The sequence below is a fragment of the Schistocerca americana genome, chromosome 7 (genome assembly GCF_021461395.2).
Source record: "Schistocerca americana isolate TAMUIC-IGC-003095 chromosome 7, iqSchAmer2.1, whole genome shotgun sequence".
NCBI lineage: Eukaryota > Metazoa > Arthropoda > Insecta > Orthoptera > Acrididae > Schistocerca > Schistocerca americana.
Window position 1 is genome coordinate 405,865,296 of NC_060125.1, and position 20,667 is coordinate 405,885,962.

The following is a 20,667-nucleotide window of genomic DNA, read 5'->3' on the forward strand; positions in this document are numbered from 1 at the left end:
CGCTTGTGATGTGATCTACTGCTTCTATTTGTTGTTTCCAAAGTCTGCATTTATCTGTTGTGGTATTGGGATCTTTAATAATATGCTTGCTGTAATATCTGGTGTTTATTGTTTGATCCTGTATTGCAATCATGAATCCCTCCGTCTCACTGTATATATTGCCTTTTCTTAGCCATGTGTTGGATGCATCTTGATCGATGTGTGGCTGTGTTAGATGATACGGGTGCTTGCCATGTAGTGTTTTCTTTTTCCAATTTACTTTCTTCGTATCTGTTGATGTTATGTGATCTAGAGGGTTGTAGGAGTGGTTATGAAATTGCAGTGGTGTAGCCGATGTATTTATATGAGTGATTGCTTTGTGTATTTTGCTAGTTTCTGCTCGTTCTACAAAGAATTTTCTTAATTGTCTGCCTGTCCATAATATAGGTTTTTTATGTCGATAAATCCCCTTCCTCCTTCCTTTCTGCTTAATGTGAATCTTTCTGTTGCTGAATGTATGTGACGTATTCTATATTTGTGGCATTGTGATCGTGTAAGTGTATTGAGTGCTTCTAGGTTACTCCATTTCACTACTCCAAATGAGTAGGTCAATATTGGTATAGCATAAGCATTTATAGCTTTTGTCTTGTTTCTTGCTGTCAATTCCGTTTTCAGTATTTTTGTTAGTCTTTGTCTATATTTTTCTTTTAGTTCTTCTTTAATATTTGTATTATATATTCCTATTTTTTGTCTGTACCCTAGATATTTATAGGCATCTGTTTTTTCCATCGCTTTATGCAGTCGCTGTGGTTATCCAATATATAATCTTCTTGTTTAGTGTGTTTTCCCTTGACTATGCTATTTTTCTTACATTTGTCTATTCCAAAAGCCATATTTATATCATTAATTATTATTATTACTATTATTATCAAATTTTTGTGGAGTTTAAGAGTAAGAGTTATTTATGAATACAGATAAGTGATGTTTGTGATGAAGTAATTGAGAGTCATTGAATACCAGTCCAGTCAAAGCAGTTTTTCATTAACGTCATGCAGAGTAATGATCCAAGCAGTAAAGGTGAGTTACCTGTAAGCATAGAGAATGAAGGTGAAAACTTTTTGAAATTGATTTGGGACCAGATTGACGATGACATAGATAAATGTGCATTCTGGAATAAGTCAGCTGTGTTTAGTCAAATCCAAATTGGTGGAATGAAATGAAAGAAGATCTAAGTAGGAAATGTAATTTTGACAGTAATATATTTTGTGTGATGTTAGTTGTGCTATGAAATCCATTCAGTGTGTTCAATCTTTACCTGACAGCATGTGTAAACAAGGTAATGTTACAATACCAGTTGTTGTTGTTGTTGTGGTCTTCAGTCCTGAGACTGGTTTGATGCAGCTCTCCATGCTACTCTATCCTGTGCAAGCTTCTTCATCTCCCAGTACCTACTGCAACCTACATCCTTCTGAATCTGCTTAGTGTATTCATCTCTTGGTCTCCCTCTACGATTTTTACCCTCCACGCTGCCCTCCAATGCTAAATTTGTGATCCCTTGATGCCTCAAAACATGTCCTACCAACCGATCCCTTCTTCTAGTCAAGTTGTGCCACAAACTTCTCTTCTCCCCAATCCTATTCAATAGCTCCTCATTGGTTACGTGATCTACCCACCTTATCTTCAGCATTCTTCTGTAGCACCACATTTCGAAAGCTTCTATTCTCTTCTTGTCCAAACTAGTTATCGTCCATGTTTCACTTCCATACAATACCAGTAAAGTTGAAAAAACCCTTCAAAAACAGTATAGATGTAGCATTCGATGAAACTGAAAGTTATCTTTTGCATGAATTGTTTGACAACAGAGAGGATGATTCAGATTTTGGGTGTCCTTAAATAAAAATTAAGACTGATCAGTGGGAGCATGTTTGAATTTGATACATAAATGCCATGAGGCTAAATGAGTAGACTCTTTTACAATTTTGAAATGGGACAATTTTCATAATTAGTGCTGCAAAAATTAGGAACAGTATCTGAGCATATATGTGTGTATTCCCTTATTAGTCCATTATTTTTATTACATTTAACTCTATTATTGTTTCATATGTGAACACCTTTTAATCTCAACTGAGATAAATCCCATATAACTGACTTTAAATAGTTACTAAGGAGAACATATCTCATGTGATATGAAGAAGGTATTGAACAGCATATTTAGTACACAAAACAAAGTTTCAGGTTTTGGTGTGAATGCTAGACAGGAAGTTATCTATCCGTCGGAGAATGTGATGAGAACTTAAGGGATGTAGCTGAAAGATGTGGGTGGATCCACTCCCCACGCTGCTGTATGGCTGTACACTGCGAAACTAGTCAATGTACTCTAGCATCTGTCGAATGGATTTGTGTTGTGACTGATATTTGTGATTTGTTAGCCAAGACTGCTACATGCATGTTTTTTTTAAGTAGGGGGATTGGCTTTCCAATACATTGTGTGACTCCAAATCAGTATGTATTTTTTTTATCAATTGTAAATGAATCTTCTAGGTCTTTGTGTACATAGGTTAGTTTGTATGGACAATTACCAAATAGTGTGGAAGACATCTACAAGTATAAACAATAAACAAGATGTATACATGTCTGCATTCATACTCCAATTTTGGTTCTCAAGCTATTGGACTGTGTCATTATTCAAAGCTAATTATGACTCTGTGTACCTGTATTTATCACGAGTATTGCAATATTGTATCTGATCGGAACATGAGTTGTGGACAGACTCATACTTAGCTCTGTTTTGGGTACCCCTGGTCATCCCGACTGTGTGTGCGTACTTTAGGAGAGCATACAACCTTTGATTGAGGCTAAATGCTTCTTATAATTACTCTTTGCACATAATTTAACTTATTGATATGATTATGAGTTTTATTCACTGTGTTGTGTCGATTTTTTTTTTTTCGCTGGTCTGTACCTGGTGTGGTTTGGATTCATGGGTCAGTTCCCACATTGTAAGCTAGAACTGTAATATTTTTGCATTATTTTGTTCTCTCGTGAGTCAACATATCCTTGAATATTGTGGTTTATTTATTCCTACTCATGACTGAGTATATTCTTCTGGTCTGTATCCACCATTGTGAGTTTTTCGAGTCAGCTCACTTGTCGTACACTTAAGGCTCTGAAATTGTTCTCCTCTCTTTTGAAGATTTTGAAGGTAAGATTGTACGGATGTAAACTTACATTACCTGTGTATTTATTTCTACAGTTTAGTGGTGTAATGTTGTAGTTTTGGCCTTGTATTAGCTGTCTTGTGACAGTTATGTTCCACAGAACTGAAAAATCTGAATGCCATATCCTGATATATGTATAGATTATGACTTGTGTAGTAGATATTTTTCTTAAGTTTTCTATAATATTTTATTTATCAGATACTTCTATACATCTATATGCTATCCTGTGCATCATTATGTATACCATTTGGCAAACCCTGTAATCTGTCACAAAATGTTGTCAACACCCTGTTTCCAAGCTTCGTGAGTGGGATATAGTAATAGGACACCCTCTTCTAACATAACTTTTTTTTAATAGTAGTCGATACCAGCATTAATCCCAAATCTGGTATAGATGAACATTCTCGGATGTTTCACTGAAAGAATTTCATTTCATTGTGCATATGATGTAATTTATTTCAGGCTAAAATGTATAAAAAGAAATTAAGTTGTTACAATCGATATAACTAAAATTATTCTTCTAGCAGAAATATTTGAAATTATGAAATATCTGGCATACTTAAAATTCGTATTATTAATTGTACAACCTAATGCTAATTAATAAAGTTATTTTTGGATTCATTTATAAAATAATGTTATAACTTGGTGGTCAAAAAAGTTCGTAAGCTCTTTGGAATATTGTGAGTACCACAGAATGTAAGCAGTGGTGGTCATGCCTCTCATGGAAATGCATGTATTTTTCTAATCTTGTCAACAACAATGTAATTTGTTTTTTGAAGTGAAAATTGTAAAGTCGGTGTGATGTAGAAGTATGGGATTACATAAAAGAAAATCATAACAACAGATACACTATGTGATCAAAAGTATCCGGGCACCTGGCTGAAAATGACTTACAAGTTCGTGACACCCTCCATCACTAATTCTAGAATTCAATATGGTGTTGGCCCACCCTTAGCCTTGATGACAGCTTCCATTCTCATAGACATATCTTCAATCATGTGCTGGAAGGTTTCTTGGGGAATGGCAGCCCATTCTTCACAGAGTGCTGCGCTGAGGAGAGGTATCGAAGTCAGCATTCCAAAATATCCCAAAGGTGTAGTATAGGATTCAGGTTAGGACTCTGTGCAGGACAGTCCATTGCAGGGATGTTACTGTTGTGTAACCACTCCACCCTGTGCATTATGAACAGGTGCTCGATCGTGTTGAAAGATGCAATTGCCATTTCCGAATTGCTCTTCAACAGTGGGAAGCAAGAAGGTGCTTAAAACATCAATGTAGGCCTGTACTGTGATAGTGCCACACAAAACAACAAAGGATGCAAGTCCCCTTCAAGAAAAACATGACCACACCATAACACCACCACCTCCGAATTTTACTGCTGGCAATACACATGCTGGCAGATGACATTCACCGGGCCTTTGCCGTAACCACACCCTGCCATCTGATCGCCACATTGTGTACCGTGATTCGTCACTCCACATGTTCTTCCATTGTTCAATCGTCCCATGTTTAGGCTCCTTACACCAAGCAAGGCATTGTTTGGCATTTACCGGCGTGATGTGCAACTTATGAGCAGCTGCTAACTGTCATAGTACTTGCAGGGGATCCTGATGCAGTTTGCCTATAACACATTACACCCCTCTTCAACTGTCGGCGGTCTCTGTCAGTCAACAGATGAGGTCCGCCTGTACGCTTTTGTGCTGTACGTGTCCCTTCACGTTTCCACTTCACCATCACATTAGAAACAGTAGACCTAGGGATGTTTAGGAGTGTGGAAATCTCATGTACGGACATATTACACGAGTGACACCCAATCATCTGGCCCCGTCCGAAGTCCATGAGTTTCGGATGCGCCCCATTCTGCTTTCTCAGATGTCTAATTAATGACCTCTGAGGTCGCTGATGTGGAGTACCTGACAGTGGGTGGCAGCACGATGCACCTAATATAAAAAAACGTATGTTTTTGGGGATGCCTGGATACTTTTGATCACATGATATAGTACTTCATCAGGTATTTAGTCATCTCGAACCCTGCAAGTCAAAATTCAAGCATAAGAATGTACCCCTACACTCAAGAACTGCAGCCAACAATCTTACGCCTCTCAAAGCTTACAAAACTTGTGCAGAGATGGAGAATTTTAATAGTGATGTGTGCGAGGGTAAGACTACAAGGCCAAGGTGAACAAGGGCCGCTTCACAAAGCAAAGGTGGTGAAAGGTTCACATGCATCGGGAAAATAGCAGGTAGCATGAAGTTAAGTTGCCAGATCACGAGCCAAAATGAACTCCAGGAGGTAACAAAGAAGAGGGCCGTGTGCCATAATGGCGATCAGAGGATCATCAAAGAAGGATGGGTGGCTATGCATGGCAGACAAACGGCACACATATATGCTGAGGAGAAAATCACGGCGGTATAACAGCGGTAGTTCGGTAGCTTCTGCATACAGGCTCTCAACCAGGCTCGTGTAAAAGGCACCAGTGGCCAAATGGATGCCACAATGGTGGATTGTATTAAGACGGTGTAAGAGAGATGGATGTGCAGATGCACAAACAAAACAACCACAGTCTACTTTCGAACAGACAAGGGACTGGTACAAACAGAGGAGGGTGGTTCAGTCTACTCCCCAGGAAGTACCACTAAGGATACGTAGGACACTGAGTGACCACATACAGCAGGCTGCCAGGTAAGACACATGGGAGGACCAAAAAAGTTTCCTATCGAGCATAAGCCTCAGGAATTTCATAGTTTCAGTGAATGGAAGCGCAACAAGCCAAAGATGTCAAGACAGTGTAAGACACCAACTGTGCCATCATAAATTCATACAAATGGTTTTGTCAGTGGGAAAATGAAAGCCACTGTCAATGCTCCATGAGTAAAGACAATCAAGACATAGCTGAAGACCCCGCTCAGTGGACAAGTCCATGGAGAACTGCAATAGATGGCAAACTAGTCAATGAAAATGGAACCAGAGATACCCGGCGGGATACTGGGCATTATAGAGTTAATGGCAATAGCAAAGAGGACAACACTCAGGACCGAACCTTGAGGCACACCATTTTCCTGGATAAAGTTGTCCGACAAGGGAGAACCCACACGGACCCTGAAAACTCGGTATTTTAAAAATTCCTGAAGCTAATGGGGCATGCGGCCATGGAAGCCCCACATGTAGAGAGTATGGAGGATACCAGTCCTCCAACAGGTGTCTTAGGCTTTCTCCAAATTGAATAACTCGGCCACAGTCTGTGATTTCCGCAGAAAACCATTCATGATATGGATGGACGAAGTAACGAGATTCCATCACCCTGCAATCACAGCCGGTGAGAGAAATGGGGCTGTAGTTCAAAGGAAGCTGCTTGTTCTTACTGGGCTTGCATGTGGGTATGACAGCGGCTTCCTGCCAGTGTTTGTGAAACATGCCCTCTGCCCAGGTGCGGATGTACATATGAAGCAGAAAGTGAAGAGAAAGGTACTGCAACATCTGAATGTGAACATTGTCTGGCCTGGGGCAGAGGATCAGGATGAAGTGAGAGCATGATCCAGCTCCCTCACAGTAAAGGTAACATTGTTGCACTCACAATTCTGAGAAGAGAAGGGTATCACCCGAGCCTCCTCCATTCGTTTCCAATGGAGGAAGGCACAGCAACAGTGGGAGGATCTCGAAATCTCCACAAAATGGCAGCCCAATGTGTTGGAGATAGCAACAGAGTTTACTATGACATTGTCTGCTACTGTCAGGCCGGAAATTGGGGAATGGATATTGGTCCCACAGAGCCACCAGAGGTTGACCCACATGACAGAAGAGGGAATGCAACTGTTAAAAGAACTAGAGAATGAAATCCACCTAGTTTTTTGCTATTCTGAAGCATGCAATGACACTGAGCGCGCAACTGTTCATAATGAATGCATTTTGCATCGTAGGATGACAGTTAATAATGCAAAGAGCATGTCTCCGTGTGCAAATTGCGTTGTGGCACGCCTCAGTCCACCAAGGGACTGGGACATGGCATGGTAAAGAGGAACTGCGAGGAATGGAACATTCAGCAGCAGTAAGGATAATGTTTGTAAGATATTCTACCTGGTCATCACAACAGGGAAAATGTTGTTCGTCGAAGGTTGCCAGGGAGGAGTAAAGCCTCCAGTCGGCGTTAGAAAGCTGCCAATTGGGTGTGCACATAGGTGGGATATGAGCCAGCAATCAGATAGCACACAGGAAATGGTCGCTCATCTACGTGTCAGAGAGAATGGACCACTCAAGACAATGGGCAAGCTGAGCAGTGCAGGAGGATAGGTCCAAATGGGAATAGGTGTGCGTGGAGTCTGAAAGGAATGTGGGTGCTCTTGTGTTAAGGCAGAGGAGGTTAAGTTGATTAAGAAGGTCAGCCAAGAGGGCACCTCTCAGAGAGGTTCTAGTCGAGCACATTAAACTCACCGAGACGCAGAAAGGGGTGAGATAGCTGCCCGGTAAGCTGGAGGAAGTCTACCGTGGTGACATTGAATGCTGGAGGGATGTAAACGGTGCAAAAGGAAAGGTCAAGAGAGGAAGGAAAAGGTGAACTGCAATAGCTTGAAGCCTGGTAATCAGGGAGATGGGTTGACTATGAATGTCATTCTGTATGACCAGCATGACTCTCCCACAAGGTGGAATGGCGTCCTCCGGGAGAAGGGGGTGGAGGGAGGGTGTTGCAGGGTTGGGGGGGGGGGGGGGGGGGGGGGGGTTGCAGGGTTGGGTGAGGTCATAGGGCGGGTGGTCAAAACAGACCGGGAAGAAATTTTGTTTCCTGGAGGCAGAAAACAAGTGGATGCTGCGATTCTAAGAGCAGCTGTAAATCCTCTTTGTTTGATTGAGAGCCACAAACATACCATTGAAAGCGAGTCATAACAAGAAAGGGAAGAAGGCAAAACTGAGGGGTGTCACCTTGGTGGCTGCCAGGTATCAGCCTTCAAGACTCACTGCTACAGAATGCAGAGACTGGAGGATCATGCTCTATGAGATCTACAGAGGCGTTGGCATTCTTTTTCTGTCAATCTGCAGAGTCCAGGGCAGAAAAATTGTTGGTAGTGCACACCGGCGACACGGAGGTCAGCCGGGAGAGGGTATTACGTGGTGACAGCGTCAAGGAGGATCTCTGAGTCTGCAAAGGAGAAAACTGTTTGCCTTTGTTTGACTTCTTGGAGCCTTTCCAGCTGGCAGAGAAAGACTCAGATGTTTGTTGGCTGGAGGAATGTAGCAAGTCTTCACAGGAGTAGTCTCTCTGTCCTTTCCAGCCCATTGGTGACTTTGCCCCATGAGCAGAAAGTCTGGTGGCTTGTTGCATAGTTTGAGGAGGAAACAGTGATGATACCATGACACTGGGAGATTTAACAACGGCAGTGCTGAATTTGAGGTTGTATGTCTGTGTGGCCATGTCCTTCACAGAGTGAGATGTAGCAGGAACAGTACTGTTAGTGCCGAATGGTAAAATGCAGGGCTTGCAACTAGCCAATAACCTGAGAGTGACCAGGTAAGGCGCTTTTATTGTTTGCCTAGATCTCGTGGTCGGCCTGCTCATCGAGATACATGGGACAGTCTCAAAACGAGGCAGCATGATCGCCATTGCAGTTGATACAGTGGGGAGGAGGAGGTGGACACTCATCGTCACAAGCATCCGTACTACAGGTTACACAATTGGCTGGGTCTCAACAGGACATTCAAATGTGGTTGAAACGATGACACTGGTAGCAGCCCATCGGGTTCTAAATGTATGGTCGGACTGTGCTAACTTCATAACCAGCTTTGATCTTGGATGGAAGCATCACTCTATCAAAAGTGAGAAAAAGAGTTGTGAGGGCACCAAGGATGCATCTACCTTTTTGATCACCCGATGGACTGCAATGACACCCTGATCAGAGACAAATGTTTGGATTTCTGCCTCGGTCAGACCATCAAGCAGCCTTGTGCAATTAACACTACGGGAAGAATTCAGAGTTCTATGAGCCTCGACATGAACTGGACAGTCACAGAGAAGCAAAGCGGCAAGCAATAGTTGTGCTTTAGAATCAGAAGTAGTCTCCAAAAGCAAAGTGCCACTGCGTAATCAAGAACAGGCTTTCACAAGGCCAGCAACTGCATCAACACCTTTCTGAATAAGAAACAGATTTATTATTGAAAAGCACTGACCGTCTTCAGTACGTGAAACAAAGAACAGCAGTGGAGCTGGGAGGGTCTTTGAATCAGGAGCTTCATTCCATTTACGTTTGGTAGAAGTTGACAGCGAACATGATGACTGGCTTGTTGCAAGAAAATTCCCCGCGATTGCCACCTCCTATGGCGTGCTCCTTCCAACTGCCCCCTCTCATCCCTCAGAGGTGGGCTTACGCACGTTAGGTGACTTTCACACCTCAGGTTACACCTCCCAAATGTGACAGAAGGACCAATCAGCAATTTGGGAAGATAGCAGGTCAGGCAATCACCCCTCTCTGGGCCTGGGCCTGGCCTGTACCGGGAGTACGTGTGAATCCTACCTGTCGACCCAGGGCAACAAAGAGAGGAACCTGAAACACCGAAATGGAGAAAGGATAGGAGAAGGTGAACGAAGAAAGAAAAAAGGAACAAAAAACAATGGTGAGACTCTCATGTCAGCTACAGAAAATGCCGAAGACATTCCCGAAAACACCCCACACGTGTTCCAAGGGAGGGGAAAAGGAATAGCATGATGATAGACATGCAGCACGGAAGGGAAAAGATACTGCAAAGGCTGGGGCCCCGTGTAGCCAAGCACAAACCCGCCAAAGAGCGGTGAGTCCCCGGGAGGAAGCGTAGATCATGTTTGACATGTTTGTGAGAAATTTTGATCGACAAAGTTTGACAAGATGGCAGACGTTGTTTGTGTTGATGTTTCACCGCATACATTTAGTGAAAAATTGTTTTATTACGGTTTATCTCACTGTACCGTTTCCACTACTATGAAAATACGATCAAATTTAAAAACAAAATGGTACTCACAATTACCACGATGGTAGAGGTACCACATGTTTTGCAGCCCTATATCACCATGAAGAAGTTATGAACAAAATATTTTATGCATACAGTGACATACAACTGGAGTGGAATGTTATTAAAAAAAATCAAAGTTCGTCAGTTCTTCCATGGCTGATGTGGGTATTGTTCCCAAGTTGCAGTATTTTAATTACCTGTCATTAGATGATGATGATGATGATTGGTTTGTGGGGCACTCAACTATGTGGTCATCAGCGCCCATACACATTCCCAATCTAGCCATTTCCATGAATGATGACTGAATGGTGAGGACAACACAAACACCCAGTTCCCGGGCAGAGAAAAACCCCAACCTGGCCGGGAATCGAACCCGGGACCCAGAGGTAGCCTGTCAGAGGATCAAGTAGAAGAGAATAAATTTTCTCATACTTGCGTCTTCTCTTTCAGTGTGAGGGTGAAGTAACACTAAACAAATTATTTCACTGTCCATCCACAGAATGTTGACGTAATCATCAGAGACCGAGTGAAACATTTCTGTTAACAGGTTTCCAATTGTATATTCCTCATTTTAAACCATTCCCAGGACCAGTGTCTCATTTTGTTTTTCTTTACGCAAAGTGCCAGAGGCAATGTTAGAGATGCTTTATGTGCATTTGTAGCCATTCCCAATAGTGCCAAAATACAGCATACACAGAAAGTGTCTGCTTCAAAAGTAAGGTTAAATTGACCTGCTATCTTGACAGGCAAGTTTGCTCATTTAGGAGGGACTTAACAAGCTTTAAATAGTTTCATTGCACATTTGAAGAAAATTAGCGTAATCAGGTTCTGAGAGCAATATTTCCTGTAGTATATTTTCTTTTTTCTTTCTTTCTTCTTCTTCTTCTTCTTCTTCTTTAAACAGTGTTCCAGTCAAGGGCAGGACTGCTTTGTTTGCATTTGTGGCCATACTCACTACTTTCAAAATACACAAACACAAAAAGCATCTGGGTCATTCCATGTTAAAGAGACTTTGTGACAAACAAATTAAAATGACAATATTACAAATACAACCTTAAAAATGCCAAGTTAAAAGTACATTTGTTCATTACAAAATAATCATGAATATGAAAAAATTAAATTTCTAGCTTCACTAAGTGTTTAAAGTGCACTACTCTATGGCACCACAGAGAGGTATGTTTTATGCTATTTCCAGATGAGTATTAGTTGTGTTATCTATGGCTGATTGTTGTATTGTTGCAAAGAATATTGAAGTCAACATTGTTGTAGCTCATAATAATTCGTTTTGTTGTGATGAGCTAATTGCATTTTTTTATTTTGTTAGTTTTATAATATATATGCAGCTTGTAACACCCGTAACAAAAAAGATACAAAAGTTTAATTTGTAATTTAGTAAATTTGTTCTGTACAATGCCTTTCTGTAAAAGTGAGGTTATGCACATGTTTTACAATATCATACCATTACGTGGCATTTTGGAATCTTATTTAACACTCTTAGAGCTGTTACGGGTGTTACTAATTTTTGTTTCGGGTGTTACTTAACACATGTAACACCCATAACTTGATTTGGAAGGTTTGCCATCTTCATCTCTAGTAGGCCTAGGCCCTGCATTTAAATTATAACCAAAGGGTACTTCCAATAAGCCCCAGTAAAAAATCTGCTGTTATTAAAAAGATAGTTTCCGATATAATTGGCTCTGAAACTTTCATATGTTATACAAAACATTCCAGAACTCCAGTCTTAAGTGAAGAGGAAAAACTAAAAATTCACAAGTTCTTCACTAGGGACGACATAAGCCGCCAAGCTCCTGGGCATAAAGATCTTGTAACTGTATGGAAAAAGGGAGAATGTAAACAGAAATTCCAAAAGTGTCGCTTACTTCTGACTGTAGGAGAGGTTTACGAGGAATTCAAAAAACTCCATCCAGATATTTCTGTAGGAAAGTGCACTGCGACCACCTTTTGTTCTCCTATCATCATATACACCACATAATGTATGTATGTGTATGTGTGTGTGTGTGTGTGTGTGTGTGTGTGTGTGTAAGTACCACTACAATTTCATAAGCATACTTGAGTCTTTGAGCAAAGCTGTTCCATCTGTTCCAAGCAATCACAAGGAATTATTGAACGAATTAAGTTGTAATTCACAGAACGAAGACTGTGTTTTAGGGTCATGCCAGGAATGTCAAATTAAATTGAGCAAATTTATCCCAGAAGGCTTTGACTTAACTAAAAAAATTGTCTGGGAGCAATGGGAAAACGATGCGAAACATCGTCCTTGTCTTAGTGAAAATTCAGGGAGCTGCGATTATGCCTTAGCATCACTGGTTGACAAATTGCCTCAGTTTAAAAAAACATTGCTACGTGAAGATAAAGCAGAGTGATTTCTTCCAAGGAAAGAAAAACAGCCTTGACGTTGAAGAATGTGTTCTTCAACTGGACTTTGCAGAGAATTATGCGCTAATTTCACAAGATGAGGTACAGAGTGCACAATGGGCGCATTTACAAGTAACTATTTGCACTTTCTGCATTTGGTTTGCAAACCATGAAGTCAGGTCCTATGCAGTCACCAGTAACGACCTTTCACACACAAAATATTGTGTATGGACTTTTCTTAAAACTGTTATAATGGAGATTAGAAAAGCTTTTCCTAAAGTTAAAAGAATTTTTATATTTTCTGCCAACTGTGCTGGGCAGTTCAAAAATAAATATACTTTGTCCAACCTATGTTATTTTGAGAGAGACTTCGGATTGCCAGTTAAGTGAAACTTTTTTGCCAGTTCACATGGTAAAGGAGCCATGGATGGCATTGGAGGTGCACTAAAGAGGAGTGTGTGGACAGCTGTTAGATCTAGGCAAGTTATTATTAATAACACAATTGACTTTTATGACTACACTCTGAAGAATTTTTCTAAAATTAAGGTACTATGGGTTGATAAGATAACAGTGGAGCATAACATTCCTATTTTGGATGAAAGGTGGAAAAATTTACAAGCGGTTCCTCAAATCCAGGGCTGCCATCAATTTCGGCCTTACAACACAACTGATTTGCTGGTTTCAAAAACAGCAGAGTCATTAATGACAAGGGTGTCAGTATTTATTACTGAGGAGGCCAAAACTAAAACATTAGGCCTACATGCAAAAAGATGCATAAACTTCTATGAAGTGTGCAGTTCTGATGATTCTGATCAGGAGACTGTTTCACTATCTGAATCACAAGACAATATTGGAAGTGCTTGAGAGTTAAGCCTAAATAATAAAATTGAAAAGTCTGATTTAAAATTTGGGTTATTTGTCTTGGTTGACATTCCAAGTGACTAAAAGTAGCCAACCCTATCCAAAATTCAATACCGTTACTTGGGAATCTGCCAGAGTGAGGTTGCTGAAGAGGAGGATGTGAAAATAATGCTTCTGAAGTCAATAGGAAAAAGTAAAACACTTTTTAAACTAGATGAAACTGATATTTGTTTTGTGAAATTCGGTCAAGTACTATCTAAGGTAACAACACCAGAAATCAAACAACAAGGTAATTGTTTGTACTATGAGTTCAATTTTGAGTTGGATGTTGCTGAAAAAGATTATTAAATGAAGTTTTTAAACCTATCAATAATAAGAAAACACTTTTGTCATAAATTTATTAGGCCTACAAAATGAGGTAAATGTTAAGTAAGTAACGATATCTTGGCCTAGTTGTACTCAAATAAACTACAATAGGCCTACTACTTTTCTTTTTATGCAATTGTAAGAGGTAGATTTATTTCTTCAAGAATCAAATCTGATGCATCTATGTAATACCCGTAACATTTAATGTAACACCCGTAACAGCAAAAAATATATATATACTGAGTTATGATGTCCAAAAAAATAAAAATTTATATTTCAGAATAAAATTTGGGGCAATACCTCTTAACAGTTGTTTTACGAGAATAAAAGCTTCATCAAGTTTGGAGAAATTAGAGAATTCGCTAACTTATCACAGGGGCCAGGTCTACTTTTGGTAACACCCGTAACACCACTTTTTTGATTAATAACCAGGAGAACAATAAAACAATTCCAGTATCAACATTTCTAACATGAATTATAATGTGAGCCTTAAAAGTTTTCAATATTAAATTCAATAAATATTTTTTCTTAAATTATTTTTCCTGATTTTAAGGTGTGTACATGTAGCACCCGTAACTATGGAATTGCCCATCTGCTTCAAAGTGAGGTTAAACTGAAAAACATTGTTTGCATGTGTACAGGCTTGCTTGCCAAAGCTGTGGCTAGATAAGAGCGATGTGAACAAAAGATAAAGTTCAGTTCACACTGGGCTTCATGGAACATCAACAGAATGGTATGACACCATCAAGAATTTTTGGGAAGAAAGTTTTGATAATGATGTCAGTTAAAATCAGAAGTCAGTCTATTTTCACCACACTCATTCATGTTATAGAAGTGGATTGTGTGTTCTCTTAATCTTTATTTTATTGTTTGCTTACTTCAGTTTTCATTACACATTGAGAACATTGCACAAGAACTTTGATATTTTTTTGTAAGAATGGACACTTAGGCCTATCAAAAAATGATTTAGGTTTTACAAGAACTGGACAAACAAAATGGCTACATTAATAGATGAAATAGTTTTCACTAAAAAGCTACTTAGCAGTGAAAGAGTCACCTCATATCACACTGGTCATGTCTGTATAAAATGAAAGAACAGAGACAGTAAAATACTAGGACACTAAACCATAAATAAAATTATTTTTTTCCCTTCATGTATGAGGAAAACAGAAAGTAAACAGACAATATATATTGCCTTCTGAATATGGTTTGACATGTTTGTATGTATATATAATAATGTTAATTTTTTAATATTTATAACAACACTTTTCTCTTTCTTTCAATTTCAGTAGTGAGGAAAAGCATAAAACCTACGTCACTAACATCTATTATACATTTTGCTTTGGTCATTAATAAACGATCACTTGATTGATGAAGTCGTCCATTTTTAATGTATGTGACCATCTAGATTTGGGATGTCGTAATTCCATGGAAAGGTCTTGCTCGCTAAATACTCTATTTATGACGTGTTTTGAGTAACCGTAAGATAAAATATTCTTAGGATAGCTCATACAAGAGAGTAATCAAGAAAAAGTACTATCTCATGTGCAACTGCCATAGACATATTTGCAAAAGCTAACTGGTGCTTAAACTGGTTGCACAATAAATAAATATATTTTAAGAACAGATAAAGAAAATGTCATTTCTCTATTACATAGGCCTAAAATGTGTCTTGTAAAACCAACAACAGAAAAAAATATCCCAATGATAGGTTGCAGCACTTCACCATACATCAATTCCATGGTAAAAGCGACATAGTGGGCCCCTCCTTGCAGTCATCGTACTTTATCTACAAAATATGTACACGATAGGACTAAAAATACTGGCCGGAGACTTCTATATTATTTAATGTAGGCTAAGTTTTTTGAATGTACCTAGCGGTTTTAGTTTTTATGACGAAAATCACGGAAAGAATTTTAATACTACTGGTCAGTCTTAATTTGAAATTCACATTCCATGGCTTCGCCAACTCTCAACCAAATATCACCTTCCAACCTAGGCTCTGTCTAAGTTACGGATCAGTCTATCACCACAATCGAGACTACAGTGAGGGAGGGCAACAGTCCAATATCACACTCCCGCCGAAATCACCAAGCAGAATGTGGTATAGTATCAATGAAGTTATCCCTGAAGAGACTGGTTCATTGGAAAACTGAACGAACGTAAAGGCGAAATCGTAGTTGTGAAGACGTACCGTTCTTTAGCGTAGCCTAAAGTTCTACATTGGAAGAACATGATGACAGTTTATGCTTACATAATGAATGAGTAGCACTAATTGCCACTAACAGTAGTTTACAGTAACTTAACATCAGTAGGCAAAAAAAAAAACTATAAACAATAGAGCACAGTAGTGTGGAAAGTGTGCATCGTTATTTGGGACGTCGTATATCTTGCATTGCTCTGGACTTCGAAAAATTCTTCTACACACTTAGCATTGTACACAGTGTAAACCACTAACCTCGCTCCATGTCAATAATATACACCAACAAAATTCAGTTTTCTCTATGTATAATCAAAACCATCAATAAACACCTTCGCGCGTTACTTTAAAATCTGAACAAAGAATCATGAAAAGTCGAAGATATGATGTTTTTTTTTTTTAATCACCAACGAACCGAAGACAAAACTATCAGAGAAAACTCAGCCGAATGTAGAAACGTAGAAAAAGAACTTTCTTCGAAATTGTTCATAAATTCAAATTGTACAGAAACCCCCACGACTACAAGATACGAAACAATTGTATTTCTTACGTACTGAAATCTTTCTGCAGTGCCTACTAAGCACAAAGCAAGCTTTTGTATACCTCTAGGAATGTAATTACTTTAGTTTTCGACGAGTCTTCATAGAATAATTTAGGACAAAATTTATACAAATCCATTTCGATAACACGAATTTGCTTATATATCTTTGGAAGAACTATTGATAAATAGTGTACACTGTACTGTACTCAGTAATGTGTTGTTGCTGGTGCAAAGCTGCAAACAGTCATGGCGGAGCTAGTGTTAGATTCTAATATAAGATTTTGGGTATTTCTGCCGATTGTTGTTATCACCTTTTTGTTTGGTGTATTGAGGCACTATGTTTCTATTCTTTTGGCGTCTCAAAAGAAACCGGAGCTCCAGCAAGTTCAGGACAGTCAAGTTATGATTCGAGCACGACTTTTGAGAGAAAACGGAAAATATTTGCCGAAGCAGTCGTTCCTCATGCGACGGCACTTTTTCAACAACGAAGAAACTGGTTACTTCAAAACTCAAAAGCGAGCTCCTGTGTCACAAAATCCGATGACTGATCCCAGCATGATGACAGACATGCTTAAGGGCAACATAACCAATGTAATTCCTATGATAATGATTGGCGGTTGGATAAATTTAATGTTCTCAGGATTTGTCACTACCAAGGTACCATTTCCACTGACACTGCGTTTCAAGCCAATGTTGCAGAGAGGTATAGAGCTTGTCAGTTTAGACGCATCATGGGTTTCATCAGCTTCGTGGTATTTTCTGAATGTTTTTGGACTGCGGAGCATTTACACTTTAGTACTCGGCGAAAACAACGCAGCCGATCAAGCACGCCACCTTCAAGATCAGATGTCGGGTGCTGCAATGGCAATGCCGCCAGATCCGAAAGGAGCCTTCAAAGCTGAATGGGAAGCACTGGAAATTTGTGAACATCACTGGGCTTTAAGCAACATAGAGAATGATCTTGTAGAGAGTGTTACGTACGGAGAAAGTGATTCGTGACCTATGCGCTGGCGACAACGGAGGTGCAGAATAATAATGATAGTTAAAGACAAGTTTTCATAGCACCGCGGACGTACATGAACACTGCAGTATTTAATTTTATTTTCCAAAAAGTTTTATGAAAATATACCAGTGTGTAGTAAATTATTGTTGTTAGTGTTGTACAGACATTCCTTTGAAATACACATTGATGTTAATGAATTTGTAAAACGTTGCTTTTGTTTCCTTGACAGCTTAAATTGTCCACAACCTCAAGTAAATTAGACTACAGCAAAGAAACAGCTCGTTTGTGGCAAAATAATGTAACAATTTGGTTGGAGCTTTTTTTCTCCTTCAAAATTAAAGAAAGCAAAAAGTGCTTCTCAGATACAAGTGTTCAAAGTCATTTGATTTGTAAAGTTTTCTAAATCATTAATATGTTTTATTCCTGCCACTCAGTTTACCTCATGAGGGTGAATTCATAACTGAAATAGCCGGCATTCCTATGCACTATACTCCATTTTCAGTGTTCTGTCACACTCGTGCACCATTAGCTCAAGAACTTCTACAACACTAATTGTTGTAAGTAAGAGAGAGAAACCTTCATACGAATCTTTTGTGCTCGTTTATTCAGTTTTTTGACGATGTTCAGAGTTAACTTAATTCTGTCAGAGAAAGCAGTAGTATTATCAGAGCAATTGACATGAATGTTACTGATGCACAAAATGTGATTGTAATTATTACTAAGGACATCACAAACAAAAAAGTGTAATTCCCAGTATCAAGTAAGTACACCATAAATTGATTAGTGAATTTGCTTTTATTTTTTTTTTATATGAAAATGGAGATCACAGCTTTTGTATACATATACAATGAGATGAGTCATTCTGGGGTGGGGTGAGGGCGGCGGGTTAAGAGCCCAACTCTCTTATTGTTCCTCAGTTCCGCTCTCTTAAAGGATTCTCTACACTGGAAGCCATATTCCTGGCAGAGCTAAGAAACAATCTTGTTGCCATAATCTGTGATCGTACTAATGGGCCACAAAATTCTATTTGGCAGACTAAAATGTGACGTCACTCTTGCATGGGTGGAATCTTATCTTTATCAAAGGGAGTAGTGGGCCACATTAACAACATGCATCAGTGGAATAAGGTTTAAACAGTATGGTAAAAGAAAGTATGAAGGGCTATAATGTTCAATAAGGGGTCTGCCCTTATTCCTAACCTACAGAAAGACTTTGAAACATGGTTTAAAAGTGTGGCCGGCTGCAGTGGCCGAGCGGTTCTAGGTGCTTCAGTCCGGAACCACGCGATTGCTACGGTCGCAGGTTCGAATCCTGCCTCGGGCATGGATGTGTGTGATGTCCTTAGGTTAGTTAGGTTTAAGTGGTTATAAGTTCTAGTGGACTGATGACCTCAGATGTTAAGTCCCATAGTGCTCAGAGCAATTTGAACAATTTATTTAAAAGTGTGATATTGGCTGTTTGCACTAACATGTTAATCAAGAGAACAAACTTAGCCATACCACACTCAGCACAAATAGCTGAACATCCAAAATCTGATGCTTTCTAATATTGTATGCTGTTTTCACCCCTCTACATTTTTCGGACACTTTAATCGTATTAATCTGGTGCAACATTGAGCTCAAGATCATGTACTGACAGTGACAGCAGAACATGAAGATTGGTCAGTGTTTCCTGCAGTGCACAAGTAAGGCTGTTGTATGATGGACTTGTGAACAAGATACCACTCGTGTTAGGTCTGTGCGACTGAAATTACATATTTGTAACAATCTGGAGAATGCTGTCTTCTCTCTCCACATCAGATACAGCAATTCAATAAAAAAAAAAAAGGCAGCATGGAGCTCATCTCCTTTAAGACACAATGCTTTAAATCGTGGCCAATCATCATCACTGATTAGTTGGATTAGAACTGAGTGCATCCAGTTGACATAAGTGAAAAGTTCTGCATGAATTGCTAGTGTATGCCTACCATGTACCGAGTCCACTCTTTGAGTCCAGCTCACTTTGGATCTGAAATTACATTTTGCCAATGTATTTTCCACTGGCTAAGCCTGGTTATTTAGAATGAGATATTTGTTGTTGTTGTGGTCTTAAGTCCTGAGACTGGTTTGATGCAGCTCTCCATGCTACTCTATCCTGTGCAAGCTTTTTCATCTCCCAGTACCTACTGCAACCTACATTCGTCTGAATCTGCTTAGTGTATTCATCTCTTGGTCTCCCTCTACGATTTTTACCCTCCACGCTGCCCTCCAATACTAAATTGGTGATCCCTTGATGCCTCAGAACATGTCCTACCAACCGATCCCTTCTTCTGGTCAAGTTGTGCCACAAACTTCTCTTTTCCCCAATCCTATTCAATACTTCCTCATTAGTTATGTGATCTACCCATCTAATCTTCAGCATTCTTCTGTAGCACCACATTTCGAAAGCTTCTATTCTCTTCTTGTCCAAACTATTTATCGTCCATGTTTCACTTCCATACATGGCTACACTCCATACAAATACTTTCAGAAAGGACTTCCTGACACTTAAATCTATACTCGATGTTAACAAATTTCTCTTCTTCAGAAATGCTTTCCTTGCCATTGCCAGTCTACATTTTATATCCTCTCTACTTCGACCATCATCAGTTATTTTGCTCCCCAAATAGCAGAACTCCTTTACTACTTTAAGTGTCTCATTTCCTAATCTAATTCCCTCAGCATCACCCGACTTAATTAGACTACATTCCATTATCCTTGTTTTGCTTTTGTTGATGTTCATCTTATATCCTCCTTTCAAGGCACTGTCCATGCCATTCAACTGCTCTACCAAGTCCTTTGCTGTCTCTGACAGAATTACAATGTCATCGGCGAACCTCAAAGTTTTTATTTCTTCTCCATGAATTTTAATACCTACTCCGAATTTTTCTTTTGTTTCCTTTATTGCTTCCTCAATATACAGATTGAACAACATCGGGGAGAGGCTACAACCCTGTCTTACTCCCTTCCCAACCACTGCTTCCCTTTCATGTCCCTCGACTCTAATAACTGCCATCTGGTTTCTGTACAAATTGTAAATAGCCTTTCGCTCCCTGTATTTTACCCCTGCCACCTTCAGAATTTGAAAGAGAGTATTCCAGTCAACATTGTCAAAAGCTTTCTCTAAGTCTAC

General features: G+C 39.5%; 2 protein-coding genes across 2 annotated transcripts in view; one reads left to right on the forward strand and one right to left on the reverse strand.

Moving 5' to 3' along the window:
- LOC124622301 overlaps positions 1 to 16,363 on the reverse strand; it is a 119,107-nt gene extending 102,744 nt beyond the window's left edge. Inside the window, exon 1 of the mRNA XM_047147972.1 lies at positions 16,232 to 16,363. Within this exon, the coding sequence (XP_047003928.1) occupies positions 16,232 to 16,241 (10 nt within the window). The 5' untranslated portion in view covers positions 16,242 to 16,363. The remainder of the gene's footprint in view (positions 1 to 16,231) is intronic.
- A 323-nt stretch (positions 16,364 to 16,686) lies between these two features.
- LOC124622128 (ER membrane protein complex subunit 3) lies at positions 16,687 to 17,714 on the forward strand. The gene has a single exon (XM_047147744.1). It carries the CDS (start codon positions 16,761 to 16,763, stop codon positions 17,511 to 17,513), a length of 753 nt encoding a protein of 250 aa, XP_047003700.1. The 5' UTR covers positions 16,687 to 16,760; the 3' UTR covers positions 17,514 to 17,714.
- The last annotated feature ends 2,953 nt before the right edge of the window (positions 17,715 to 20,667 follow it).